Source organism: Carassius carassius, chromosome 34, assembly GCF_963082965.1.
Source record: "Carassius carassius chromosome 34, fCarCar2.1, whole genome shotgun sequence".
Taxonomy (NCBI): Eukaryota; Metazoa; Chordata; class Actinopteri; order Cypriniformes; family Cyprinidae; genus Carassius; species Carassius carassius.
Window position 1 is genome coordinate 15,229,094 of NC_081788.1, and position 16,790 is coordinate 15,245,883.

The 16,790-nt window shown below is 38.7% G+C and overlaps 1 protein-coding gene across 3 annotated transcripts; it reads right to left on the reverse strand.

Annotated features, from left to right (window-relative positions):
* Positions 1-432: 432 nt before the first annotated feature.
* LOC132114488 (SWI/SNF-related matrix-associated actin-dependent regulator of chromatin subfamily A containing DEAD/H box 1A-like) lies at positions 433-16,004 on the reverse strand. 3 transcript variants are annotated; one of them, XR_009425330.1, is made up of 23 exons: positions 15,951-15,995; positions 15,634-15,720; positions 15,121-15,220; positions 14,820-14,925; positions 14,518-14,584; positions 14,361-14,440; positions 9,354-9,482; positions 9,196-9,274; positions 8,611-9,086; positions 7,954-8,150; positions 7,770-7,860; positions 7,554-7,653; positions 5,880-5,939; positions 5,698-5,773; positions 5,438-5,573; positions 5,142-5,273; positions 3,202-3,297; positions 2,906-3,023; positions 2,571-2,686; positions 2,063-2,251; positions 1,854-1,972; positions 1,325-1,691; positions 433-980 (listed from the first exon to the last, which is right to left on the reverse strand). XR_009425330.1 is itself a non-coding variant. In XM_059522627.1 (23 exons), exons 1-23 carry the CDS (start codon positions 15,737-15,739, stop codon positions 919-921), a joined length of 2,931 nt encoding a protein of 976 aa, XP_059378610.1. In that variant the 5' UTR covers positions 15,740-16,004; the 3' UTR covers positions 433-918. The 3 variants fall into 3 exon arrangements, 2 of the variants coding, with proteins under 2 accessions (XP_059378610.1, XP_059378611.1); XM_059522627.1 differs by having other exon boundaries at positions 1,319-1,431; positions 1,509-1,691; positions 15,634-16,004; XM_059522628.1 differs by having other exon boundaries at positions 1,325-1,431; positions 1,509-1,691; positions 15,634-16,003.
* Between the last annotated feature and the right edge of the window lie 786 nt (positions 16,005-16,790).

Sequence of the window (16,790 nt, forward strand, 5' to 3'; positions counted from 1 at the left end):
CCGTTTTGGCTTGCTCAGATGGGGAAACTTAATAATATTAACTTGACTGCACAGTCACTGTTGGGTGAGAACTAATCTGAGCTGGATGACATGACTCCAAAGTTGCTTTATAGAGGAATTAAACATTTCATATTTGAATTTTAAAATTACTGAACAGAATCGCATCAATGATCTGATTTCTACTGAATAATAACGGTTTACTATTGTCTTTTTAGAGCTGCTTTGCAGCAGAATTGAATTCGGTTTGCATCACTGAATTATTTGTTTATGGCTGTAAAGCTGCTTTGAAACAATCTCTATTGTATAAAGTGCTATATAAATAAACGTGACTATGCTAAACCAAGGTTGATGAGTTTGAATTTAATTGGTGTGTAAATATTTTAATGGCAGTAATACTAATTAACTTAGCAATAATCAATCAAAAAATCTTAATTTTACAGAAATGACAATTATCTTTATTTAGAAAACACAATACAAAGGGATACACATTAAGCAACAAAATGATTACAGTAAAAGTCTAACAAGTTATTTGCAGCAGTGCCTTTAGTTGATAAGGTCACAAATCTGGAACCAACTCACCAGTCCTGTGTGGGCTAAACTGAGCTAGGTAGGTGAGGTAAAGTCTTTCAGATGGCACATATGACATAGATCTCCAGTGTGGAATATTAACAGGTACTTCAGGTGATCCCTGAGTAACACAACCTCCTCTACAGCCAGTACACTGGTGCAAGATTTTTGTGCAATTACTGACTTTTAATATTTGGACATTGAAAGAAAAAAAACAAAAACAAAAAAGAAACAAGTGCTAGTCTTAACCAAAACCATATCGAATCAGTTTCAAGTCGCTGTGTTTGTTCTTGGATCAGTGGAGGGAAATGCACAAGAAACTACCTCTCTGACTTTCACATTCTTCAGGTTTCAAAGGCCCAGTGAGACTTTGAGCAGATCTGCCATTTGTTCAGTTATAGCACCGTCCACATCTGAACAGAGCAAAAAAGAATTAAAGAGCATTTAATCTATAGTGAAAAAACAGATACATAAGTGATAATATAGGAAAAACCACTACAATTAATGTTTCAAACATTAATTTCACTGGATTATCCAAAATTGGAATTAAACAATTTAATATATTAATTTAATATTTAATTGGAATTTAATATATACACATTTTTCAATGATATTCTGGCACAATTAACTATTCAGTACTGTGATAAGATTTTGGTTATACCACCCGCTACTACTACTATAATGTAATGGAATATTTTGAGGTTCTTCTTGTAAATTGTGACCCTGGGTTTGACAGAGGATGTGTGCGGACACTCACCTCCATCAGTGGTCATGTCCTGTTCCAGTTTCAGCTTCTCCTGTCCCACACGGAGCATGCAGGCCTCAATTGAATCTCTGCTGACGAGCTTAATCACCTGCACTGTTCTGTGACACAAAAACATTATCATGAACCAGACGTCCTTCTTTAAAGTGAACTCAATTTCCTTTTTGATTATACTAGCCTGGTTTGCCCCATTCGATGACAGCGATCTTCTGCTTGTTTATCATTGAATGGATTGCAATCAATGTCATGCAGTATCACTGTGTTTGCAGAGGCGAGGTTGATCCCCTGCCCCCCAGCCCGGGTCGACAGGAGGAACACAAAAATGTCAGGGTTTGTATTGTATTTGTCAATGAGACCAATCCTAGAGAAGCCACAAGGGTTGAATTAGATTTGTTTAAACAGGCAGCGTCCTACTTGAATATATTTAGTGGTTCCAGATCAAATCCAAAAAACAACAATCTGAATTTAGGGCGGTTAAAAAAAACATTTCCCATGAGGAACTGAAGACCGTAATAATGCTCACCTCTCTGCCATGGGAGTAGAACCATCCAGTCGAACAAACTGATGGTCAAGGTGTTTGAGCAGAACCTCCACAATGTCCAGCATCATGGTGAACTGACTGAAAAGGACAACCTTATCACCCTTGAAGAAAAAGAAAGTTGTTTTAAACAAATCAGCAACAATAAAACAAACTAAATTCAAATGAGACTTTTAAACAGCATCCAGACAAACCTTTTCTTTGAGCCTGGAGAGTATTTTGGTTAGAAGTGCAAACTTCCCAGAGTCTAAGAGGAGCTCTTTCTTCAGCTGAAAACTGCTGATGGAGCTGTACTGCTTACATAAACTATGCAGCTCAAAATCAGACATCACCTCCATGTCCTCCTGGATCAGCGCAGGGTCAGCATCAAAATGTGTCGGCTCCTAACAAAAGCAGAACCATGTCAGCTCAACAACAGTATGAAGTAGTATAGGGGGAAGGATGGGGATCATACTAGTGAAGTCAGTGTGGACCAGAAGCTGTTTGGTTACTTGCATTCTTCATAAACTATTCTTGTGTGTTCAGCAGAGAAAAAGAAACGCATACAGGTTTGGAACAACTTAAGGATGAATACATTTCACTTTCATTTTTGGAACAAATAAATTCCCAGGACTAGATTCATTTTAAACAATTTAGTTCTTAAATGCACAATTCAGTCTTTATTATTCAGCCTCCTTTACACATTACTCTCCCAGTCCTCACCTTAAGCATGGCTTTACTCATGGCAGCCAATTTGTCACTGGTGTAGTACTGGCGGTGCAGCAATGGATGATTAGCCATCTTTCTCAACTGCATCATCACATTGCAAAGCTCCCGCTCTGAGGACAAAGAGAAGATAGGAATTGTGGGACACACGATCAGAGTAGGGAAAATGGTTTTCAACATTCCCACTTTGTTTTTCAGATCCTCCAGCTTAGAAGGAACATTTTTTTGACAGTCCCTGTATAATTTGTCAAGTCCAAATACAATATAGGCAAACAAAAAGAGTGCAATACTCCTAGACAGCACATTAGCATATAAAAATGAACAGCACATACTGTCTCCATTCGGAGTCTTCTTTAGTCTTTTGAAAAGTTTGTCATACAGCTTCTGCTGGGCGTCACTCATGGGACACATTTCAATATTCTCCACTTTTGGTGGAAGCTGTTTCAACACCTAGAATGACATTTGCAAAGGCACAATCAGGGTGGGGAAATATATACTGGACATATAGGAATTTTCAGTACAAAGGAATGAATGTAGATAAATTTACTTCGATGGATCACTATTTCTGTGAGGTTTTCTCAATAATGAATCTGATCAGATCATAATCACAGTGACAAAAAGTGTCTACCTCACTCTTGACCCGTCTCAGAATGAATGGCTTCATGATAAGTTTGGCCTGTGCAACTCTTTTCTTATGAAAACTGCTTTCTTCCTCTGATGACTTCTGAAAACAAGCATATGTACAGAAAATGAGATGGCATTTTGTCTATAATGATTCCTTGGTCCTTAAATTGAATAACATTTAGACAGATTTCTGAAAGATGCCACATGGAGTATTATAATTAGATTTAATCTGCACACTGTCTGTACAAGGGATGTCAACGGTTAATTGACGATCAATTACTTGTCGATAAAAGGTGTAAACCATTAAAGCTATTGATGGTCGATTAAGCAATTTAGTTTTGGGGGGGGGGGGGGGGGGGGGGTGCGGCTCATGCGCAAAACAAGTGCAGCAGTCGTCAAGAAGCGTCTGTGAGTGATGGTGACGGAGCTGGCTGTTTTGCGCAAATAATTCACTAATGTACAAATTACACTTTAATGCAATTCAAACTTTAACAGTTCATTAAAATAGAAACAACATGTAGTCCCTTTAACATGGAAAGGAACAGATTTAGTATCCAAGTCATGTTTCATTATAATTTCCCCCGGTTGTTGTTTCATAAGAGAGCCCATCTCTTCTCATATCTTCATGTTTTCGCCCAATATTCCAAAGCAAATAACACTGTTTGTAAATGGTCAGAAAAGCTAATTAAATATAAATATAAAATTAATTCCTACAACTTGTTTATTAGTTCCAACAACTTAATTTGTGGCCATGGCCAATATTTAATAAATTTGTTTTCTAGATACCCCTTGACCCCTTGCTTGTTGACCAATTATTTCTCTTATAAACTAAGTTTTGTACCTCTCGTGTCATAATACTCACATAAAAATGTTTCACATGTCGCAGCAGTGGGTTTTGCCGTAGCACTGCCGGTGAAAGAGGTTCACTGACTGCATGGCACAGCCCAATGCGCCGTAGTTACGTTTGGGATCATTTTATTTTAAATGGTGATAATGTCAATTGCAAACAATGCGATTGTGTTTTAAAATACAATGAGCAACATTAAACCATTCTGTGACAGGATGTATGGGGCAGTCATGGCCTCATGGTTAGAGAGTCTGACTTGTAACCTGAAGGCCGCGGGTTCGAGTCTCAAGTCTGGCAGGAATTTTTGGTAAGGGGAGTAAATAACCAGCACTCTCTTCCACCTTCAATACCACGATTGAGGTGAAACCCTTAAGCAAGTCACTGAACCCTCAAAATGCTCCTCGGGCGCTGCAGCAATATGGCTGCCCACTGCGCCGGGTGTGTGTTCACGAAGTGTGTGCACACACTTGGATGGGTTAAATGCAGAGCATACTGTATACTTAAATGCATACTTGGCCACATGTCACTTCAGTCACTCGCACAGCCAACAATAGCCTGCATTTAAAGTAAAATGATCCCAAATGTAGTTATGGCCTTTTATTTAGACTAAAAAACCCTTTCATTTGGGTGAGGAAGCTGGCTTGAGTAGCATTTGCACACCCCGTCATGCCGATGACTATATGCCACTACAATAGAGGCATTTTGCAGTATTAAAGTTAAAAATGAAAGTGACGTGACATACACCCAAGTATGGTGACCCATACACAGAATTCGTGCTCTGCATTTAACCCATACAAAGTGCACACACACAGCAGTAAACACACACCCGGAGCAGTGGGCAGCCATTTATGCTGCGGTGCCCGGGGAGCACTTGGGGGTTCGGTGCCTTGCTCCCTAGTCTGTACCGTAGAGAACATTTGGGAGATGAAGTCAAGGGCACCTAAGTCGTAGTATTGCTGGCCCGAGACTCGAACCCAAAACCTTAGGGTTAGGAGTCAAACTCTCTAACCACTAGGCCACGACTTCCCCACAAGTTAAAGATTAATTGATCACTAATTTATTTGGAATGATCGAAACAGGTCATCCCTAGTCTGTACCGTAGAGAACATTTTGGAGATCTGTGAGGTGCTGCTGGAGAACATGGAGGGCATGATGAAGTTCAGGAGGGACATGAGCTCCAGCAGGTTGTTCTGTAGAGGTGTTCCTGTCAGCAGCAATCGTTGCTCAGCCTGAAGATGACAGACACAAACGTACCACCAAGTATAAATAAGTACAACTTTACTACCCTTCCTTTCATTAAGCACTTCCCAAACTAGCCCAAAAGAGAAAAATGGCAGTGAACAGCATTTCTTTAAATCATCTTTACAATAATGTTTGACACATGTTTACTGACATTGATGGCCATGAGGTGGCGGTAGCGTAGAGAGTTCATATTTTTCAGCATGTGGCCCTCATCAAACACTGCATACTTCAGCCTCAGCTTGCGGAACAGACTGCGGTCATAGTCATTCCCTATAGTGAGATTGTATCTAATACAAAGTATGAACAGGCAAGTGTTAACACCACTGAATGAGAGTAACTTTCATTAATTCATAATCAGGGCAACAATATTAAAGTAATGTAAAACAATATGGTGAGCCATCTTATACTTACGTGGATACTATGATGTTGAAATCAACTAAGCCACTGAGGATGTCTTGTCGCAAGTATCTGCGGTCTTCCACAGACCCTACAGGTATAAATACAAAACAACTTTTAGATTCATCTTTAAAAATAACAAAATATTTATACAAATTTTAAAGCATAATGTGCTTGCCTGAACTGAACTAACTTACCATAGTAAATAAGAACTTTAAGACTGGGACACCATAGACCCAGCTCACGAACCCAGTTATCTGCAAAGACAGAAATGCATCATTTCAAGGAACTAGTGTTGTCACGGTACCAAAATTTCAGTATTCGGTACTGATACCAGTGAAAATCCACGGTTCTCGGTACCAATTTCGGTACCAAAACACAAAAATATGCTAATTAAATTTTTTAAATTAAAATTAAAAAACTTTTTAATCACTAAAAATAAAACCAATGGCATTTTTTATACTTATTTACAATTGTGTTTAAAGTTTTTCTACTAGTTATATAATTATGAAAAACAGTAAACAAGTTTCACCCAAATTTAATTTGTCTTTTAATTTATGAAATTTAAACGTTTTATTTTTGGTAAATAAATGGGATTTGCTATTAAAATTAAAACATGGAAGAAATATTTTGTGATTTATTTCTTTAAAAAATAAAGTTTTATTAATTTTTTCAACAGTAGTAGCAGTATCACATACATTTTACTAAATAATAGTAATATTTAGTAGCACAATGCCTTTATGTAAAAATGAACTTTTAATGAATGCATATTTGTCATTTTAACTGAACTTAAGACTGGTGGTGATGCTTAAGATATTTTTGGTAATTGAGGGTTTCTGTAAAAAAAAACAAAAAAAAAAAAACAAAAAAAATAGTAATAGATCATATGAATTATTATTAAAAGATAATACTGCTACTAATTCTACTACCATACTAACAATATACAATGCACTATGGATTGATGAGCTGCTGTGGTCATGAATATTAATCACGTTGTATGCGTTCGGTCAAACTGATTTGCTGAAATCAAAACAGGGACGGTACTAGATCAGCGCCAGCCAATGAAATTGCCATTTGCGCATTAGCTCCGCCCACTACTGGAAAAACCGGCATATCTTCTTCTTGTTCGAAAAATATGAATAATTCTAAATGAACTCCATTATTTTGACAGGAGAAGACAAAGAATATAGTTTACATGTAGCGTGTCGATTCAGCGTGGTAAGACTCGCGCTCTCTCTCTCTTTGCATGTGTGAGAAATAGCGCTATCAGTAAAGCGACGGTGAGTCGTGCGCCTTCACACAGAGTTTACAGAGCGTCAAATACAGGTGCGCTTGTGCGTACATTGACATGAATCGAAAAGTTCAGATCGCTTGATGGAGAGAGAACTCTGAAGCTCAGATGCTGAAATTAATGCAAGCATCACGCGCTTCAGTCTATGTAGTAAACAAACCCGCACGTCTCTGCCATTCGATCATTCACACAGAGACGCACAGAACATGCAGGATTCATATTTCAAACAACTTTTGCGGCTTAACATTTACTGATATTGGTCCATATGGAGATATGATTTGATTAATTTATGCTAACTTTGACAAATTCCGTGACTGTCCATATTTTCATAGTTTCATTTTCATGACTGGATTTTGAGATTCCGTCCTCGTTTTCTGCTTTGCGGAAGTCATACACTGTATGCGTCAAGAACCGGGTTTGAACGGGACCTCGGTACTTAAAGAAACCTGGTACCGTCACATTTACCTTTTTTTTTAGTACCGACTTGGTACCGAAGTACCGGGTCTTTTGACAACACTACAAGGAACTATATAGGGACAAGTTTATATGCTAAACTCCCACTGAAATGTGTGTCTCTTACCCAGTGTGGACGAGGGTACGGTAATAAGATGAGGGCCCTTGACTCCTTTTTCATACAAATGAGCCAGAAATGAGATGGCCTGAATAGTTTTACCCAGCCCCTGTGGAAAGACCAAATCACTAATAACCAATATCCACGATAATAGTCCTTTGCTTAAAAGGAATCAGAAACCTTCTTGGATTTCATGCCTTTGAAATCAATATGATAGTGACTCACCATTTCATCTGCCAGGATGCCACTCAGCTCGTGCTGGTGCAGAAGAATCAGCCATTTCAAGCCAATCAGCTGATATGGCTGGAGTTTAAAACTAAAAGAAGTCAAAAACAAGAAAGTTTATAAATTAAATAAAATTGCATAACCGGATATCCCAGGTGTGTATAATGAGAATAGATAAACTCACTTGCTGTTCAGGATTTTGGGTTGCTTGATGGAGCCCATGCCTGCTTCTATGACCTGAGTAACATCTTTAGTCATTTTCTGTGAAATCTTCTCACATCTTCCCATAAGGTCTTTAACCACCTGCCTCTCCTTAAGGACAACCTTGCAGCCATGTACCAGGTCTATAGACAGGCCATTATCCTTATAGAACTGCTCTTTCTGAAAGCAACAGAACAAAATTAGTGCATTTTTCACAGTGGGCCAAATGGTTAATGTAGCTAAATGTACACTTCTGTATCAATTAGGGCTTGCTAACACACTTTTTGTTTGTTTTTCCCAATTGGGAGTTGTCACGTCAGACAAAGCCTTTTCACCAGCATGGTTCACCAGTCTTTTCTACCGATAGCTAATGGCACAGAATTCAGTGCATAGAATGGTTTGGAATTTCCCCATTTTGTTACCAAAACATTTTAAAATAGTGTGACAGATTTAACCACCATTTAAACAATTAGATAAATCCTGTCAGTGGGCATGAATACAACCCTGACAAATAAGAATCTGCCTTCACAGCCAAAAGAACTAATCCTCTTTGAGCACTTCAAGTGTCATTCAACCACAATAACATAATTCATAGTGACAATTAACATTGCAGTGCAGACTGCACCCATTACTTTCTTACCACATCTTTCCAGGTGTTGAAAGGCCTCAGGGAAATGATCTTCTGGGCTTTTTTGATTGAGCAGCCAGATATTAGAGACAGCTCATCTAGGGAAGCCTCTTGGAGAAACTGAATGATCTTTTCTTGGAGATTGCCAGAGACGCTGTCCTCATCCTCTGAGTCCAGATCATCAGAGATACTCTCAACATCACTGTCAATCTCCTCTTCATCCTCAGAGGCACTGACATCATTTAACAGCCATTCATCATGCCTCTTTTGTTTAAAGGATGTGTTCTTGGTCATGCTTTTGCTGACTGATGATTTTTGTGTTTTTTGAGTAGACACACTAGAAACTTTTGGCACAGGAGACGGTACCGCTGTCAGCCATCTTGACAGACTAGATGAGCTGTCAGGCTTTTGTGAGCTCTTGTCCTTTTTTTCCTTGGAGTGAGATGATTCCGACTTTTGTTTTCTCTGATCCTCTGGTGAACTTGAATCTGAATTCAAAGTGGTAAGGCATAGATGGCTTTAAATCAGATAATTCTCATATTAAAATATATATTTGAACTAAATCTCCCATTGTAGTTGAAATGCAGTAATAATCACCTGTTGATGAAAACACAAGCAGTGAGCCCAAGGCATTCTCATAGTCCCAGTCATGCTCTCTCAGGACATCCCTCAAGACCTGTGAGTGAAATTGAAAACACAGACTCCAGAATATTTCAGTACTCTTGCATCAATATAGATTTCAAACTCTAGCCTACCTCTTTTTCAATATCAGGCAGTTTCTTTTTCAGCTTCTTCAACAGCGCCTCCTGCCTCTCTCTGCTTGGCTCTTGACTCTCCTCATCATCACAATCTTCCTCCTGCTCCCCAGATTCTGAATCTGAACGCTAATTCACAATCAACAGCAATTTAAAAAGGAGTTCACCACATTAAAGGCAGGGTAAGCGATTTAAAAAAAATGCTTAGTATGTGAGTAAAACCGTGTCTACACCAGATGCATCTGGACGTGACAAACTGATTGTTGAAAATCATTTGAAATTTGTGTCAATACATCAAAGATAGAATGCAGCAGAGTTTTCTGTCAGGGATTTGTTGTGTCATGCCGTGTGTAGACATTATTTATATATATATATATACAGTACAGACCAAAAGTTTGGACACACCTTCTCATTCAAAGTTTTTTCTTTATTTTCATGACTATGAAAATTGTAGATTCACACTGAAGGCATCAAAACTATGAATTAACACATGTGGAATTATATATGGAATTATATACATAACAAAAAAGTGTGAAACAACTAAAAATGTCATATTCTAGGTTCTTCAAAGTAGCCACCTTTTGCTTTGATTACTGCTTTGCACACTCTTGGCATTCTCTTGATGAGCTTCAAGAGGTAGTCACCTGAAATGGTCTTCCAACAGTCTTGAAGGAGTTCCCTGAGAGATGCTTAGCACTTGTTGGCCCTTTTGCCTTCTGTCTGCGGTCCAGCTCACCCCTAAACCATCTCGATTGGGTTCAGATCTGGTGACTGTGGAGGCCTTTATTTTCATGATCCTATAAATTGTTGATTTAGGTGCAATCTTAGTAGCCACAATATCCTTGCCTGTGAAGCCATTTTTATGCAATGCAATGATGGCTGCACGTGTTTCTTTGCAGGTCACTATGGTTAACAATGGAAGAACAATGATTTCAAGCATCACCCTCCTTTTAACATGTCAAGTCTGCCATTCTAACCCAATCATCCTGACATAATGATCTCCAGCCTTGTGCTCGTCAACATTCTCACCTGAGTTAACAAGACGATTACTGAAATGATCTCAGCAGGTCCTTTAATGACAGCAATGAAATGCAGTGGAAAGGTTTTTTTGGGATTAAGTTAATTTTCATGGCAAAGAAGGACTATGCATATCATCTGATCACTCTTCATAACATTCTGGAGTATATGCAAATTGCCATTATAAAAACTTAAGCAGCAACTTTTCCAATTTCCAATATTTATGTAATTCTCAAAACTTTTGGCCACGACTGTATATACAGTGGGGATCAAAAGTTTGGGCACCCCAGGTAAAAATTTTTTTATTAATGTGCATAAAGACGCCAAGAAAAGATGGAAAAATCTCCAAAACGCATCAAATGACATATTGGAGATCCTTATAATAAGTCAAAAAAAGTTAGATTTTATTGCCATCATTTACAATTTCAAAATAACAGAAAACAAAAAAATGGTGTCTGCAAAAGTTTGGGCACCCTGCAGAGTTAATACCTTGTACTGCCCCCTTTGGCAAGTATCACAGCTTGTAAACGCTTTTTGTAACTAGCCAACAGTCTTTCAATTCTTGTTTGAGGTATCTTTGCCCATTCTTCCTTACAAAAGTCTTCCAGTTCTTTGAGATTTCTCGGCTGTCTGTCACGCACTGCTCTTTTAAGGTCTATCCATAGATTTTCAATTATGTTGAGGTCAGGAGATTGTGAAGGCCATGGCAAAACCTTTAGTTTATGCCTCTTGATGTAATCCACCGTGGATTTTGAGGTGTGTTTAGGATCATTATCCATTTGTAGAAGCCATCCTCTCTTTAACTTCAGCTTTTTCACAGATGGCATCAAGTTAGCATCCAAAATTTGCTGAAATTTTATTGAATCCATTTTTCCTTCTACTCGTGAAATGTTCCCTGTGCCACTGGCTGCAATACAACCCCAAAACATGATCGATCCACCCCCATACTTAACAGCTGGACAGAGGTTCTTTTCATTAAATTCTGTGCCCTTTCTTCTCCAAACATACCTTTGCTCATTCCGGCCAAAAAGTTCTATTTTAACCTCATTGGTCCACATAACTTGTTTTCAAAATGCATCAGGCTTGTCTATATGTTCATTTGCAAACTTCAAACGCTGATTTTTGTGTTGAGGACGTAGAAGAGGTTTTCTTCTGATGTCCATATTTGTACAAGTATCTCTTTATGGGTGGAATAGTGTACCACAACTCCAGTGTCTGCCAGATCTTTCTGGAGGGATCGTGCAGTCAAACGTGGGTTTTGACTTACTTTTCTCACAATCCTGCGAGCCGTTCTGTCTGATATTTTTCTTGGTCTTCCAGATCTTGCTTTAACTTTCACTGTTCCTGATGACTGCCATTTCTTAATTACATTCCGAACAGAGGATATTGGCATCTGAAAACGCTTTGCTATCTTTTTATAGCCTTCTCCTGCTTTGTGAGTGTCAACTATTTTCAGTTTTCTAGACAACTGCTTAGAAGAACCCATGGTGCTGATTGTTGGGGCAAGGTCAGATGAGTCTGGGCATTTAAAACCTTTGAGATTGACATCACCTGGTCTATCCAGACGATGATTGAGAACAATCCATGTCATTTGATGCCTTTTGGAGATTTTTCCATCTTTTCTTGGCGTCTTTATGCACATTAATAAAAATTTTTACCTGGGTTTTGCTTGGTTTCACAGAACTAATCGTTGCCTGGGTTGTGTATGTGTGGAGCAGAGCTTTCAAAATATGCCGAGTTTCCACCGAAATTACCCGGAACATTTGTACCAGGAACTTTTTCCCCCCGAGATCTGTTGTATTCCTGCGTTTCCACCACGGTGTAAAGTACCGGGAAGATTAGGCAAATAGACTGGTGACGTAGGTCTGCGCGCGTTTCTCAATATAAAGTAGGGCTGTCACTTTTGTGAAAAAAATTATTTTCGATTTTTAAGACATAAGTGTTCATTGAATCGATTGTAAAATCGATTTTCCATGTCTAAAAAAAGACGTTTCCTTTTTCAACGTCAAATAACGGACGAACGTAAAGAGAGCGCTGGAAACGCACAAGTCAGCAATATTTCTTATTTATTTGCATGAAGTTTCTGGCAGAATAACAAACAGCAACAGGAGTGCAACATTCTCGAAAAAATACATATGCAGAGGGGACGGCTGCCATAACAAAAGAAAAACATCACTGCAGGCTTCAACCCGGCTGCATTTATGATTTAGGCATTTCAAAAATCTCCAAGATTATTTTAAATAATGATTCAATCCATTTCAAACAACTGTTCAAGGACTGTTCAAGGACTTGAGAACAGGCCGTGTGTGTTTTTTTTTTTATTGAACATAACCGACACTTAGGCTAGGCGGCACTAGGCAGGCATGAAATGCGCCAAAAGGCTAGGGCCATTACAAATTTATTGGACAGGAAAACAAGTCGATCAACATTTTCGGGGTCCAGAGCAGAGTGTTTTTTATTCACTATATGTCCAGCTGTTGAGAAGACGCGCTCCGACTGCACTGATGTCCCAGGGACACTCGGGTACAGCTGCGCAAGGTGGGGGTAATTACTGCCAATTTTTCCACCACAAAAGCCGGTCGCTCTCAGCTTGCAATGGTCCTTTTCATAACTCAGAATCTCCTGTAACTAGATGCGCGAATGAGGCGAATTCGCATCTACCGCGCCGTGACACCTCCAGACGTGCGTAAATGCGCCTTTACATTGACTTATCATTGAAATTATTCGCGCCAGACGCTCTATTCACGTTTGGTGTGAACGCAGCATAAGAGGACGCTTTCGACGTCCTGGGTCTTATAGGCGCGTAAAATTGCTGGTATTTTCTGTCTAGATTTCGCAACGCATACTGCACTTTCGGAATTCTTTATTTTCTTTTTCTGCTTGGTTGTGAGTTTTGTTACATCTATATTTTTTAATTGTTTAATTATTAAAAAATTAATAGTGTACATATTTGGTTAAAATCGATTCCCTATTTTCATTTTCGAAACTTTTTTTGGTTAGTCTGATCGATTGTGCAATCGATTTTCGAACTAAAAGTGACAGCCCTAATATAAAGTACGCCTATTTTAAACGTGCATCCTCGGTAGTTCAGACTTTGCGCATTTGACTCGGGAGTGTGATGTCCGCGACGATGCAAGTCCGGTAATTCTGCAAACAGCAGCGTACTTGATAACATCAGTCAGCTGACCATGGCTACTGCAATTTTCCTCTCTGTATATTTACAATAAAATGAAATAGGATATCAAATACCACTGCCTCCTTTCGTTTTCATTTAAACATAATAACAGCTGCAGAAATGTACTTAGTTCAGGGATGTGTGTATATATACAGCCATTACAATAAAACAAAATATTATATAAATTTGCCTTTTTTATTTTCATTTTAAACATATAGATAAATTGAATACAGACCAGAGATAACCTGTCAGATTTACCCAAAATAAATTATATGTTATGTTTAACCACTAAAGAAACATCAGAGCCAGCGGCACATATCAGAAGGTCTAGCTGAGGTGAGGCTGCTCTCGGCGCATACATGATAACTGAGCTCCCCACTGATCGCGTGGAGCTCACATCTCCGAAATCGGCGAAACACATTTTTAAATAGGCATTGTCTTTATAAATAAACCACAGATTTGAGTTTTAAACAACTACATTCTCGCCTGAAATACTTTTAAAATGACATTTCATGACAATAACAGTAATATTTTGAAAATGATCCGAATAAATGGTGGTTGAACTCATTTTTTTACCCGGAACTTTATTTAGTTCCTGGTTCCTGCGGTGGAAACACACCGAGTACCAGGCCAAAGTCCCTAGTTCCTGGGTAAAGTTCCTGCGGTGGAAACACGGCAATAGAGGCGAGGGGTGTGTTTGTTTTGGCGATTTCAGATGTCAACATTGGCTACCAGAAATCGCTTACCTTGCCTTTAAGTCCATTGGGAAAGATGTAGGGTTTAAAAAAAAAACTTTGATTCAAGGGATCACTCACCACAATTTTTCTTCTCTTCGTTGGCTGATCGTTATCAGAATCTTCACAATGTCTTGCTTTGCCTTTCTGTCTGCCTGAATCTGCATATATAAAAAGGTTGTGATTGACCTATGAGAATTGCAAATAATAGTCCATGCAAATAATAAAAACAGCTTACCGTCATCTCCATAAACCATCAAACAATGTGCTATAGCACCATCCAGCGTGCTGGTGCTTTCAAATACCTGTCACAAAGTAACACAAAAGCATGACATCTACAATGTTCACCTTAGGGGTGGGTGATATTACAAATGTATCACATCACAATCTTTTTTTCTTTTTCCTGAAAAATCACGATTCTATCAAAAGCAGACCGTGGAGATAGTTTAATCATCCATGATCAAAAATAGTTATAATCGCACACCTCTAGTTCACCTGCTTTTTTAAGTATTGAAGTTACATCCATGAGAAACTCATTACCTCCAATAGATCTTTCTTGCTCTTCTGAGGGAACATCTCCATTAGTTTGATGATTTTGTCCTCCATTTCCTTGCTTACCTGGTGCTTGGTCACTGATGTTGTATCCCTGTGAAATAAATGTATGCTTTCACTAGATACAGACTAGAGAGTGTGTCTAAAGGTGAACATTCAAAATTTGCGATGAACTCTCATTATGTTATCAGTAAGCTTTAAATCTATAGAAAATGTGTGGAGTAGCTAATGTGTCCAAAGGAAGATGTGCTGCAGATTCACTTCTGATAAAAAATAAAATCTTGCTTACTTGCCCGTCCTGACAACTTTGTCATCAGCAGAAACATTCTCTAAAGCATGTCTTGATGCCTTGCCTGAAGCACATCGACCATCTGCCTTTCTTTGGTGGGCTAAAATTCAATACTGAATCAAGACATTTTGGCACACAATATCTTGTGACTGCATCTTTGACATGACAAATACTACTAGTATGTTGTAAATAAGGTCTGATATACTGGTAAACAAAAACAGAGTAGGTTATTTCGAGAATCAGTGTCAACCCCAAAACACAGAAAAGAAGAGAAACATCTTCCCACTGGCCACACACATTTAGAACCTGCTAATGGGGTTAACATTACTGACACAGTACAATACAAACTCGCATTCCAGCTCTTATCAACACAATCACAGAGAAATACAAAAAAATGCGTTAACGGCCCCCGGCTCGCCGTGTAACGTTAGGAAGAAAGCTCACTGGGTTTGAGAATCATCCATCATGAACGCTGAACAAAGCCCCTGTTGGAAAATGGCAGTTTTTTCTTACCACGTTGATTTTCCTTATCCGAGTTTGATCCGTCCGGCGATTTACAGTGACTGTCGGCTGCGTTGTCCTTTTGGAAGCGGAACCGGTCTAGGTTGAAAAAGCTCATTTTAATAACAATATTTTCCGTTATGAGAATCCTCCGTCTCGCGAGGTCTTACATCGGCCGGCTTCTACTTCAGGACAGCCTCATAACCCTATCGATATATGATATAAATACAACACTGAACTGCGTAAGTGACTCGACTATTAATTCAATTAAATATCTTAGGTTTAAATTCTTTAGCTTTGAAGACTGCGGTCATTTCTGAATACAGCACCTAACACGTTCCCGCCACCTACTGGCAATGCGTCATTTCCGCTTTTGAGCCAGTAACAACACAGCGGCTTTTTGCCATTTAAATTGTCAGTCAGGATTTTAGAAATAATAACTTCATCATTTTACATGTACAACTATTTAAAATAGAAAGGACGAAGTATATAAAATATACTAATATACACTGTATAAAAGTTTATAAATAAGGAAAGCTAAATGCTAAATACATTTTAAAGTGTATTCTAGACAGATAGGTAGATAGAGTTTGTAAATTTGTCTTTAACAAAATTGAACTGATTCTGACTCGCCCATCGGATTACCTTGAAACAATGGCGTTAAGCGCCCTCTACAGGCTTCAAGCATAACAGCAACAAAGCATTCTTTTCCACACATAATGAACTGACAAATGAAATTGATGATGAATTTACACCAATTTATATTAGAAAATTTGTTTTAAGGCAAAAATACCATACCAAATTTTATGGGGTGTTTTTTTCCTACACATGTATACCTATTTTAAGCACATCCCTTTTTTTCAACCCACTACAAAAGCTGGGGACCTCCACAGTTTAGGTCAAACGGTGACACGAGTCCCCATGAATTGGTGTGTATTCAGGTTTAATTGTCCTCACACACACACACACACACACACACACACACGCACACACAAACACACACACTCACACACACACACACACACACACACACACACACACACACACACACACACACACACACACACACACACACACTCAGCAGTGGGTTGCAAGTTCGACTCTAGGCCACAACTGCCCCTAGATGGTGACATTTTGGCATTGCACATGGAATTCATTTTTAACGAACA

Excerpts from the sequence above, each read along its gene's own strand:
- LOC132114488 (XM_059522627.1), bottom strand. The coding sequence starts at position 15,739 with ATGAGCTTTTTCAACCTAGACCGGTTCCGCTTCCAAAAGGACAACGCA. Across the intron at positions 5,774-5,879 it reads TAAAGTTCTTATTTACTATG|GGTCTGTGGAAGACCGCAGA; the intron begins GTAAGTTAGTTC and ends TTATACCTGTAG. Across the intron at positions 3,298-5,141 it reads TCTCCAAAATGTTCTCTACG|AAGTCATCAGAGGAAGAAAG; the intron begins GTACAGACTAGG and ends GCTTGTTTTCAG.